The following is a 13,788-nucleotide window of genomic DNA, read 5'->3' on the forward strand; positions in this document are numbered from 1 at the left end:
TTGAATTAAAAGTTTTTTTTTCTCTTAGTCGAGAAATATATCTTATATGAATACAGATAAACGGCACTAGATCAAGCATAAATCATAATTAAAAAAATACATTACATCGAATTCTTAATAATTTTAGATTTTTTTTTATTTCAGATAGTCAGGTCTTTTGTTTATGCAATGCAGAAAATATTTAAAGAAAAAACAAACATCTGAAAACACGAACGCAGTTAAATATTACAATGCATCATTACAGAAAGAAAAGTTACTCTGACCTGCTATCAAGTTAAAGTTGCACTCGACCTTAAAATTCGTAGCCCGTAAAGCCTTTATCATTGATAACAAACTATCATTTTCTCTAAACTCATGCTATAGGTAACCAAAGTACATCTTTGAAAGACCAATGGGTAAGTCAAAGCTCATTAAATCTTGAGTAAGTAGATAAGGATGTGTTTATTTTGCAATCAAACGTTTCTTTGAGACAGGCATACATAAAATCTAAAAGAAACATGAAATGCGAGCATCGATGACATTTTAGGCACAAAAAACATATGCTATCTAAATATTTTTAAATTAATTCATAAAAGAAAACATTCGTTTTAAAATGTGACAGTAGAATATGATATGAACTTGAAAACAATTTGTAACACTAAACGGAAAACTTCAAAACGAAGATCAGGGCTTAATATCGCTAAGAAGTTGACCCCTCTGCCATAATTGCTCCACTTTGTCAGCCAACTGATTCTTTCTAGCGTCTCGTAGAGCTTTGAGAAGTGTTGTTACAGGATTCCCCGTCGTACATTCAAGTGCATGGCTTAATAAGGTAACATTCCTTTTTGAAGGAATCGAGTTCTCTGAAGTGATCTCTGCATGCTTCTGGAGTGTCATTTTTAGACGAATGCAGACTTGAAACAGATCATTGTCATCAAGATATTCGCTCAAATTTAAAAGTCCAACATCATTGAGAAAGGCTGCAATAGAATTTACTATTATTAGATCCATATGCTTGATGTCCTAGATTATTACTATAATATTATGTTGCATAAATAGTTTTTGAACATGCAGTTTTAAATGTAATACTTAATGGATTTCATTTCAATAGTAAAACCTTTGTGGATCCTTATAGTGTATCTATTGCACGGAAGAACAAATTTGTTCAAATTGTGATTTTGTCAGACATGATTCTGATCTTCCTACATATTTGATTTTAATGCTGCTGATAAAAGGTTACTCCTTGGAAAACGTGAACAGCATATCAAAATTCACAATATTAAAAACTGGTATTTTTTGTATTTGAATTTAAATTAAACATATGCTGTAAAAGAATAATTTGTCATACGAAATTCCAATTCCTATTTCCAAATATATCATAGACCGGGAAGTTTCAATTTACCACAATACAAGAACTGTACACGGACGGACATAAATGCGCAGTTCTTTAAATCTCCTTAACACAATGTAAAATTTAAACTGCATAGAACAAAAACCAATTGATAATACAACATTACAGTAACTTTCAACTATTTCAATTCAGTCACATTATACGATCAAAGCAACATCCGATTCGACAACTTTCTGTTTAGTCGTCCTTTCAAAACATGTCTTTCAACAATGTGCTTTTAATGAAATTAAACCTGTTCAAACCAAACTTGTGATATCCGGTGACCTGTGTAAAGCAGACATCATATGAGGTCCTTTCCATTTTGTGTTAACTGAAGACTTGTTTTGACCGAATAAATTTCTCAGCCCAAAAATGATTCGAATATGATGCAAACATATCACTGATTGCATGTCCCTTACCCTAGGTCTACCACCTTAACTAGCACATGTATTACTTAATACATTCAGATTAACCAGTCTCGGGTAACATAACATTAAATTGTATGCTATAAATACATACCGTCACCAGTTCTTTGTTCTGTGTTTTCTTTTTTATTTACATCTACTGTTGGAAAGGAAGTCATTTCGTCTGAAGTGGGTCTTGATACAGGAAGCGGACGACTGTTACCTCTTCTCTCTGTGGATAATTTTGAATGACCACTCCTTTCCACCGGCTTTTTTACAACATCTGAAGTATGAACCTCTTTGGAACTTGCAGGGTCGTAATGAATTTCATCAATAACACCTTTTCTGTCTCGAATAGTAAGAACACCACATAACTCAGGTGAAAGTTGATTAACTTCAACACTAAATCGTGAGAAATTGTCGACAGCAATTTGTTCAAATGTGAGCTTTGGGTGTTTGATAGCAGCTGACCGAGGTAGTCGAAGCTTACCTTTAACATCGATAGAAAAACCGGTGTTTTCGGAATTTAGGAACAGATCTCTACTCTTCCATTTTGAAATGTATTTAAAACCATCACTTTGCCTTTTGTCTATTGTTTCCTTGATTCTTGATCTCTCGATGCATGTTAGCAACATTGTAAAACTTTTTAGCGAATTTTTCTGCACGAAAAATAAAATCTTGCATCGATATTTAAAACCATAGCTTTCCTCTGATAACGTAACTATTGTTGATAAAGATGTTGTTGAACAGTATCTGCATATGCTATACCTTAAAGGAGAAAAAAAATCTTTCAGTACAAGTCTTTGTAAAAATCTGGCAAAAAATCCCCTAAAACAAACTTGTTAAAAAAACACAATTTGACAATGCACTCTTTGAGATCTGTCTTCTCTTTATTTGAAATAACCTTTGGGTGATGATCTCATCACTCTATTTGTTTTGAATTTATCGCTTTAATTCAATAAGTTTCTAGCAAAATTATCTGCACCTGAGATGTTTGTTTGCTGTGAATTTCAATCAAATAGTAATCCTCTTACAAAAAAAATGAGAAGGCAGCTGTAGCCTTTGATACTTTATTCTGATGGTATTACTAGGCAAAACATACACATTTCATTCCAGAGACTATTTAACAACAGTTTTTCTTGTAATGCTAAATAGTGCATATTATGCCACTCGAATTGGAAGAAGTTGTGTTAGGTGATGAATAATATTTTTCAGCAATAATCATGTTATTTCAAAGATATCATGTTTTATTTTGTGGTCAATAAAACCATCTGTTCTGTCCATTTTCAAATTTTGAAAATTATTGACGGGAACTGTACGTTGAACTAAAAAAAAAACAATGCAAGCATATGTTTAGAAATGTGTATCTACTGAAAAAGTCAATCCATACTGTTAATCAGCAAGAAAAAAAATATCAATATATTTTTTGTTTAAAGCATAAACTTTTAACTAATATCTTAAACATGCTGTGCTGACTATAGCTTTGAAAAAGCAATTTATTTTGCAAAATACATTTTTGCATTTCGTTTACTATTGACACTGTACTTGCATTTGGAAACTTTAAAATTCTTAATCTAAAATATATTAGGAATGGAGATTAGGGATTTTGTATGAGAGTTTTGTATTTGTAATAGGAGGAATGATGAAGGCGATCTTTACAGTATATATTAGCTATTTAATCTAGTCGAAACCAACGTTTAGCTGTTGGTAATAATATGATGATATCAATGGAGATATTTCAAAAAGGGAATAGGAAAATAGATTTTTTTTTTCAAAATGAACTGCGTCACAAAAAGAACATTTAAAATAGTTTTATACCCGCTGAACTCAGTCACTTGAATTGAGGCTTTTCCTTTGCCAACTTTAGGTTCAAGTTGTATTGGCGTTAGATTTTTGTTTTCGTCGAGTTTCAAAACCATGTATTTCCATTCAATGTCTGAATCGTCATGTCCGTCATCCGAGTACCCCTTCACATAGTTAAAGGGTAATTCTATTGTTATAGGCTTGTCGAACACTACGTGTCTTGTGGTTAGGCAATACGTCAACCCTGATATGTGCCCGGATAAAATGTCTTCTTCGTCGTCGTCGCTTGTTTTCGGAAATTCTACAGGAATAATCTATAATTGTTAAAAAAGAATGTTTATGTTAATTAAACAAAAAAAACAAAACAGAATATTCATTGTTATGGTTATGAGCATAATGTATAACTTTCTCCTATTTCTTCTCCTATTGTTTTCTCTCTTTTGCTTCTGTACAATAATCCTTACTATTAGTTTTAAGTTTAACATGTACGTGATTGATGCATTTCACAAACCCAACTAATACACTGTATCAACTTTCTTTTCATTTGTGTAAACATCCCTTCAGTACCTGCGTATGAAGTTTCAGTATCATACTTTATGCCGGAGCTGGCCGTAACTAGGCAGACTTTTTTGTATCGGACTAGAAATTACAATTAGGCTTCTGGAACAGAGTTATTTTGCTACAAGATTGAAGTTATCACTACAGAAGTTTAATGGTGGTTATCATGAACTCTTGGATCGGTACGATGTACCCATTTGCACCATGAAAACTGATGTATTAAACGTGCGGTAGTTTTCCATTTCTATTTTGTTTCCCCGAAACATGAGCAACTAGGCGGGTGCTTCTAGAACAGAAGAGGACGCTTACTTTACCGGTGCACCTGGTTTATGTTCCCAGTTGTTAGTGGAGTCCAAAGTGCTCATTTTTATTTTGTTATTTGTATGTATCGTTTTGGTAGTGTTCGTTCTATTTGTGTTTGTCTGGTTTTCTTTGTCTGGTCTTTGTACCTAAATTACATTCTTTTATTTTCCCCTAGAATCTTGGTTCCCTTGATTACTCTTAAATCTAATTCAACATAACAAGTCTTAGTTTGTCATTCGGTTGTTTCAGTCACGAGATAAACTTTTATAGATTTCCAAGAGTTATCTGTCTTGATTTTGTATGATTTGATTGGTTGATGGGAGATTAATGTATGGTTTTCTCATAAATACAGATCTGAATACAGAAACAGCAATTGTTATGTAAAACCTGCTTAAGAGGGTTTTACTACACCATTGAGGTACGATCTGAATTTTATATGGACTTGTCCTTAATTGGAAAGAATATTTGACATGTGGTTAAATATTTTTGATGAAAGTTACAAGAACTATCTCGCCAGGCTAAGATAACTATTTAATAGAAAGAAAAAAAAAGTGCACGGGATGAGTTGTTTGGTAATTATGAAAATTTGTTGGTGCTACATTCGCACAAATATTGATTTATACATCTTTTAGCATAATATGATGTAAAACAATTACATTACCTAATTTCTATGAAAAACACACAAGAGATTAAAAACGAGAATTCTAACAACATAAAATGAGTATCCCATTGCTTTTCCCATTATTCGTATATGTGTAGCACACATAAAATAATTAAATAAATAATTCTTAAAATGTAAGTCTGTTACAATAACCCTTATTGTAAGTTCTGGTTACAAAAAAAAAGAGGCTCCCTTAGCCTGAATCGCTCACTATGTTTAATTTTGTCTTTCAAGGGCAATAAATTTAACTAGAATTTGATTAAAGAAAATTTGTGTGGGGCTTAACATAAGGATCATATCACCAATGCAAATTTCCTTCTATCTATTACATTATACAGTGTTAAAATATTGACTGGTAAAGTCAGCCATGTTTTCCAATGAATCAAAAATCCCCAAATCAGTTCCATGCATGATACCCCTAGGAACATTTATACCAAGTTCGGTTTTAATTGGTCAAGTAGTGTCAGAGAAAAAGATAATTGAAACATTATTACTACGGACGACGATGATGACGACAGTCGCAAAGTGATGGGATATTTTGCCAGGTAAGCTAAACAAATGAAGTACCTCAAATTCGATTTCCTGGTTTTGCGATACCGCTTTGGCTGGAAAGTTGACAATAACTCCTTTCTCCAACTGAGACACAAAACTGTTTCCCTTAGGAGATATAATGTGCTTCTCCGTCTTTGCTCCGTACAACATGCACAATGCTGTTAATTGTTGAACCTTAAAGGTAGCCTTACCTTTCTATAAAGACAGATATAATAACAAAAAGATGTAACGAGATGCAAAAATGACATGTATCAACTTCACAATCAATGATAACAAATAAACAAGACGTTCACCAATCCATCAAGACAAAAACAAACAAAAACAAAAACAAAACAAAAACAAAACAAAACAAACAAAACAACAACACTAGCCATATGTACTCCTGCAAAACAACGGGAATGACATCAGGTGCTCTGGAAAGGTAGCAAGTCCTGCTCCTTGAGAAGCATCTGTCATATTACAAACGAGTACAATACGGTAATAATCTAGCAACAATAACACAATGCCGTGACACATGTCAAACACTATTGGAATAAGGGCGTTTTCATTCTTTTAAACTAAGTATCATATTGTTAGCGTAGTAGATATATACATGTCAAAATTTGATTGAGGCAAAAAAAATTAAAATTATCTTTTTTTTTTAAATTTAAGCATTTGATTTTGATCTTGATGTCATAAAGCAATAAATTGTGCGATAAAAATAGCTCAGGCCCAATACAATTTATTTACAGACTTTATATCTCTCTGAACTGACTTACAACGTACATGCAATGCACAAGAAAATATTTAAATATGATCTTACACAATTCATATAAAAGTATTTACTAATGTCTGCATAGAAAGGTTAAAAATACTGAAGTGTTTATTTCTGTATTTTCGAGTAAGATAATATTTAACTCATTGTAATAACAATACGAAAGGGCATTTTTATATACCGTATATCGAGTAATTTTTGTGAGTGTAAAGTTTCGCAATTGGCTTAAATATAAGGGAATAAAATAATGATGTCTTTATTTTTCAGGTCTATAGACACGGTCGACTGGACATAATCTATATATCTGGGTTTAAAATTGGCAAGCTTTTATTTCGCGATTTCTTCAACCACGCGAAATTTTTACGCTATAGAGTTTAGCAAAGTGCATTCATTCGTGATGTTCTTTTATGTGTGTATCATATATAATTGTAAACTTTGGTTATCATTTCATATGTTTTGTTTTTTATTTTTTGGGCGTGTTTTTTCTTTCCTGTTTTACGTATGATTGTCAAGTTATATTGTATATATATTTTATATGAAATATTAACAGACACAAATAACATCAGAAACATGCAAACCATGTAATTTAAAAATTCAATTTTATACCTTTTTGTCAAGGGTTTTGCCTGAAGTGTAAATTTCCCACAAGTTATTTTAGCCTAACATTCACATAAAAAGCTTAAACTCGATCGATATATAAACTGGACCGCAGAAAACAGGTTGCAGTGACTGTTTCCGTGAATACAGCATGGTACTCAAAGGGCAGAGTAATTAAGGGAACCAAGGTTGTAGCGGAAATCAAAAGAATGTAATCTTATGACAAACAGCAGATATGAAAAACATCCGTACACATTAAAGAGCGTAACGTAACTGAAATTATACATACTAAGTAACAAAAGTAAATGAGTCGCTCGGACTAAAATATAATTAGGAGCATGGACCGGATGTAGGGTAAGTGTCCTCTGCATTTCTAGAAACACCCACCGATTTGTAAATAAAAAATCAAATACGGGGTACACGAATGCACGGATAGAAAACCTATGACAAGTTGAATAAATCAATTTTCACGCTGCAGATTGATGCATCGTAACGATTCACGGGCTTATGAAGACTACCATAAAACTTTTGCAGTCATGACTTCAATCTTGTGGCAACGTAACCCTGTTCCAGAAGACTACTGACATATATTAGAAGTCTAGCGCTATACAAAAAGTCTGCGATGTTACCATAATTGTGATATAAAAACTAAATAATCAGTTGCTGAATATATTTTGCCACAGATTAAAGGACAATTGACAATTCTGAATGAAAAAGCATCATGTTTGGCGTAAAATTCAGTCAAAAGTTTTCCCTGACAATCGATTTCTGAGTGAAGGTCAAGATATGAGGTTGAATTAACAGTATTTGTATGAACCTTTATCTCAAGTTATTTGGGGTTGAAGTAATGTATAAGCCCCCGAAACTAGGATTGTTTAAAGATAATACGGCATCTATACAGCGGAAACTGCGATAAAAGGATCTAGCTAAATGATATTTGTTCTTTTGGATCAGATCAGCCTCATAAGAATGAAGAAATAGGTCACCAAAAGGAGCACAATTTGTTCCCATTAGAATCCTGCTGACAAATTTTTGCTGACAAAAACAATGTTGTTTTGGGCTTTGTTAGCGGGTACGACAACATATTTGTCATGTGTAGTAGATAATGTTTTTGCTACACCAGGGTCTTTGAAAACTGATGGCACTCATTAACTTACTTAAAACTTTCATGTGTTTCTTAATTAAATACCTCATGGCCTTCACCCATCTTCAAAGAAAATCAATGTCTTCATTTTGTCATTATATCAAGACAAACGTTTGAATTAGAAATTGCTTAATCAATCAATTATAGTAATTTTAAGGCTATGTGGGAAAACTATAATGCTTTCAACTTCCTTCTGCCAAAAAAAGTGGCATTGGCTCCCTTCGAAGTGCAACTCCTTCCCATACGACCCATTCAGGATTTTTACACCCCTATACTTCGAAAACGGATGTGTCAAAATTGTAAATGAGGCGGGGAGGTGTCAAAATGCGTCATTATAAGGAAAATATTTACAAATCAGTACTTACATCAAAAACTGCTTCAGCAAGCTTCCATTTGCCGTTTTCTTGATATTGCACTGCGTGCTTCCGATACGCTACCCTCTTCCCATGGCCAAAATTCCATTCAATCGATATATCGCCTTCGTTCAAGGTTTTACCATGAATAGACAATATCGAGAAAACATCAGATGCTAACTTATGGTCTTTCAGAATAATATGTTCTTTTGCAAATTGTTCTCTTTTCTCTGGTGAAAACGGTTCTGCTTTGATGGCGGCATTTTCGGAAAAAGAACCCATGAAATAAATACCGTATCCGGCATAAATCCTGAAATTGGAAGTAATCGTGTATATAAATATGAATCTTTTATAACTAGAAAAGAGAAAATTCTAATGTGTCAATACAAATGTTTGCTATAAGAGTGCGATCGCGTTTCGGTCAATAATAACCTATGAACTACGATAAATGCAGTCAAGACGTACATATCCAAATCAAATTTCTGGAAATGTTCCTATTCTTCGATTGAGTCATTGATTGTTGGGGTTTAACGCCCGAGCAGCAATATTTCATCTATATTCAGGCAATGAAAATGAAGTGGATGATAAATTGAACATGAAATGATGATGAAATTAAAAATGGGATGGGACACAAGGAGTCGACAAATTTTTATTGCCACTGGAAATAGGAAAATAGGGAAAGATGGATAGGGTCGAGCAATTTATCCTCCGGTGGCGGAGCCCATGGTTTCTACTCCGGGAGAATACCACAGTAGGGTTCTTTAACGTGCGAGGAACATGGCATCTTTCCCAACACGGTGCACCACTATGGTTTGTGGTCAGGTTTTCTGTATTAAAATCTGACAACCCCAGCATGTAACACGCCAGGGGTACCCCATTCCACCATCTGGGGCACACAACCCAGTTGCTCTGTGGGCAGAGCATCCCAGCCCCGGGATAGGGTTCTGAGCACTATTAAGTCGCCTTTTACGACAAGCTTACGGTGCTGCAGGCCTATGCTTTTGGCATCCGGACCTGCACGGGGCCCTATGTTACGACAAATGCCATATTGTTAAAAAAAGGTCATTAGCAGTTAAGATGGAAAAATCTACGACTCATTAACATTTCGTTCATCAATAATTTTGAAACAGATATACCGATATCATTATAAATGTTAACCTGGCAACCGTTTAACTTTATAAAATGGTTGGACTGTAGTCCTTATACAACACACAGTTGCACTACTTAAACAGAATTTATTGGGGAAAACAAATATGATCATTATTGACAAGGACATTCCTGTCATTTTGCTATTTTCTTAGCCTATGATATAGCATTTAATGCTAGCAACTACGGGTTATAAATGAATAAATTTTCGACAGTAATACATGATGTGCAAGGTAATTTTTTATTAAAAACTAGCAACTTTGACATACGGCACATGGAAAGGAACATATATTTTTAACGTGAACAGGTAAATCATTTTTACAAGCTTATACGGTGAACGAGACGAATGTAAAACAAATACACCAAGAAGTAATTTAAGACAGTGTCACATCCGAGCTGTAGACAAGTTCATGTTTTATGGTATATTCAAACGCTCATTAAATGTAGTGAAGAACAGTTAGTACATTTATGGAATACTCGTTTCTTAACAATACGACGAGACCTTTAATAAATCAATACGTTTCCAGATAATTGTGGTCTATTTTGACTATTTTGCAGTAAAAATATCTATTAATAAACCTGAAAAATAGAAATGACACAACTTATGTAAAGTGCAAACGTTTTGCTTCTTACGGATCTATATACCTATATTATTTCAAGATGTAGAAAGAAAAAGAAAATTCTCTTTTTTTTCTATTGTTTAGACAGTAATCGTACTTGATATAAATTGAAATGTAGATCACAATACTATTGAGAAATGTGGCGCATAGGACGCTAAATATATGAATACTTAAAGCCAATCCAACTGTTTAATATGCTAACACAATACATAAGTATTTACCGCTATCATGATAATATTTAATCTTTGGTACAAAAATCTTTAGCACGTGTTAAATTGTACTTTTTTTCAAATATTGATCACCTCTATAGAAATTGATTGCAAACTTTTATTTACAGTTTTATTAAATTTGTTATATAAGAAAAAGAAGAATAGGAAGTCTGACACATTCCTACGGCGATAAGATGACGTTAATATGGTATTATATATTATCTAACTTGTATACCTAGGGCTTGTAACAAAAGTTTATTGTCTCTTTATGCAGTGATGATACTTGTATTAACCCAACAATTTTAGACTTTAAAATCTGTCTGATTAATTAGTTTACCTAGGTTCGGTTTCATTGAAATAAACCTAAAACGATTTTAATAGTAATTTAGTTTGCTTCTTTCTTGAATGCAAACATGTCCACTGTATACAAATTGCATTTTAATATAAGATTTCTTGAGCTTGTAAAGCTTTTGTCAAACCATAAATCGACCAAAGTACCATCTATGAGAATCGGACCGTGCCAAACCATAGTGAAATAAACAGCTACCGCTACCCATTAATTTAATATTTAAACAACAATAAAATAAATCCCAGTCATTTTTATTTAAATTTAGATACAATCTCTTGACGGTCATAACATCAACACTACATAAAACCTAAAACGATTTACATTACACAATGAAAGAGCATGCAGGTGTACGCAAAGCGATAGACACTTTAAAAACATTGAACGGTAGGAAAAGGAAAGTTCTTGCAATTCAGATTTAGATGTATTTTTCATGATTCTTTTTTTCCTTATACACGTGTATTTGAATTGCAGATACAGATGATAAAAACCAAGAATAACATTCCAAGATGTTTAGAATAGGGTGCAAAATAGGTTATGCTATATGGTACAAAAATTAATACCGTCGGAATTCTTCAGCATCAGAGCTATTTTCTAATGATTGGGCTGAATCACTAAATTGTCTATTGTATTCTGCATCCACAAACTTTGTAACTTGCTTCACGTTGTCGGTGGCAGATTCTAATTCAATTCCCCATGGATTGCTTTTACTTTTGCTGCTGTTATCTGATCCTGGCTTGACACTTTCTTTTCCGTCCTTTGTTGATCCCCTAAATTCAAAGGAGATACTTTATTATCTACAATATTTATAAGATATAGCCTATAAATCACACATGACGGACGTAACTTAGGCTATCAATGCCTTTAAGTATATTGTTGCGTAGGACACTTATGTTAGTCATATGTTCTTATCAGAACTAGATTAAGTGAGGAAGTTGTTGACTGACAATGAATCATGCTGTAATATCGAAATTGCATCTGTTGGTCTAAGAAGAAAATACCTCAATTACGTGGTACACACTGAATGACCAGTGAATTGCATAAAAAGGACAAGTTCAAGCACAATATCACGAAAATTTCAAAAAAGAATATTGTATTTAAAGTACAAAACGAAAAAAGGATGAAAATTGTTTTAAAAAATGACAAAAGAATTCTACCAGCATTAGCGAAAAAGATATGTAATACATACTTTTTTTTCTTGAACATTGCTAGGAAAATGTGATTAATAAATCTGAAATATAAAATAATGTCATCTTGAATTGCTAGGATGTATCAATCTGTGCCATGAAAACTGATTTGTTCAGTGTGTCATAGTTTTCTCACCTCTTTCGTCTACCCTGAACTTGACTTTTTATGAGCAACTTGGCGGGTTGTTTCTAGAAAAACAGAGGACGCTTTTGTCGCTTTGTATATTTGATTTTAGTTAGTTTATGTTCTTTGTTGTGTATGTCTGGTTTCCAAGTCTGATTTTTGTCTCTGGTTTGCCCTTTTTTGATTAACGCTATGACCTTTTGTCCCTTGATTACTGTTATACAATATAATCGTTTCATTTTACAAGAAATATAATGGTAAATGATTAGGTTCATGATTGAATTTAGAAAAAAAAATAAAAGACAAAAAAAGATTTTTCATATTAAAGAAATATAGGCAGTTGTTTCAAGAAAAGCTATAGCCGCTTACCAAACCGAAGTCCACGCTCGAAGTTTAAGTTGAGTTACAGATTTTTCATTTACTTTTAATTACATTGGTAGGTTATATTCCTTTTTTTGTGTATGTATTTCCTTTTTTTTAAATCATGGCATTCCTCATACTTTGTACTCCTGTAATACAGATTAAGTCATTCTGTTGATTAAATCATCAACTTATAGAAACGAATCACATTTTAATCATGATTAAAAGCAAAATTCAACCAATACTGTTAATCATTCGTTCTATTAAGTTTTTTTTTCAGACAGATGAAAAGTAATAAAAAACAAAACTGAACATACTTTTAATTATACTTACGATATATTTAAGTAAAACGCTGCACTTTCATACACCCACTTATATAAAAAAATCAGTAATAAAGAAGGAAAACATTCGTTACAAGACACAAACAAACAATTTCCATTAAAACATCAATAACAGAGATGTTCTCCTTTATCAATTCATTCCAATGTTAATACATGTAGAAGAGCTTGTATTAACAGGTTTCATGTTGACATAGGAATGGCGTGTATATAACACAAAAAGCGATCCGGATAAGATTTAGGCATGTGGAGACCACCATAATTTTTAAATTTGCTTTATTTTTTTTTTTTTTTTTAAATTCGCCCATTACATTATTGTAGAATTGATTAAAATGAGTAATCAAGGAAACAAGGTTTTAGCGGTAATCAAAAGAAAGTAATACATGGTTAAAGACCAGACATGGAAAACAGACATACACAACAAAGAACATAAAGTAATTAAAACAATACATACAAAGTAACAAAAGCAAATGAATAACTAAAAACTGGAAGTATGGACCAGATGCACCGGTTGTGTAAGCGTCCTCTTTAAACATGATACAATTTAATATGAATTTTAAGATTGACTGCATTCAATTGTAGGACTAATTTGCAAAAAAGGCACGTGTGCTGCTTATAACCTTTGATTTATGTGATTTTCTTTTGATTGTCTATTCTCTCGGTGGGTGTTTCTAGAAGAGCAGAAGACGCTTATTTTACCGGTACACCTGCTCCATGCTCCTAGTTTTTAGTGGAGTCCGAGTTACTCATTTGCTTTGTTACTTTGTATATATGATTTTAGTTACTTTATGTTCTTTGTGGTGTGAGTGGTTTTTTTTTGTGTGTGTCTTGTTTTTGTCCCTGGATTACATTCTTTTGATTTCCACTATAACCTTGTTTCCCTTGATTACTTTCAATTCCTAAGCGTACAAACATGACTGCATGGAATTCCCATTCATATCTTGACACATAAAACAGGCT

General features: G+C 32.9%; 1 protein-coding gene across 1 annotated transcript; it reads right to left on the minus strand.

Annotated features, from left to right (window-relative positions):
- Positions 1-301: 301 nt before the first annotated feature.
- LOC148600051 (uncharacterized) lies at positions 302-12,918 on the minus strand. The gene is made up of 8 exons (XM_088559441.1): positions 12,824-12,918; positions 12,009-12,050; positions 11,383-11,589; positions 8,511-8,808; positions 5,666-5,845; positions 3,592-3,890; positions 1,889-2,541; positions 302-959 (listed from the first exon to the last, which is right to left on the minus strand). The coding sequence occupies exons 2-8, from the start codon at positions 12,023-12,025 to the stop codon at positions 664-666; spliced, it is 1,950 nt and encodes a 649-aa protein (XP_088415567.1). The 5' UTR covers positions 12,026-12,050; positions 12,824-12,918; the 3' UTR covers positions 302-663.
- Between the last annotated feature and the right edge of the window lie 870 nt (positions 12,919-13,788).

The sequence above is a fragment of the Perna viridis genome, chromosome 13, assembly GCF_037379345.1.
Source record: "Perna viridis isolate PV_CMFRI_1.1 ecotype Kerala chromosome 13, ASM3737934v1, whole genome shotgun sequence".
NCBI lineage: Eukaryota > Metazoa > Mollusca > Bivalvia > Mytilida > Mytilidae > Perna > Perna viridis.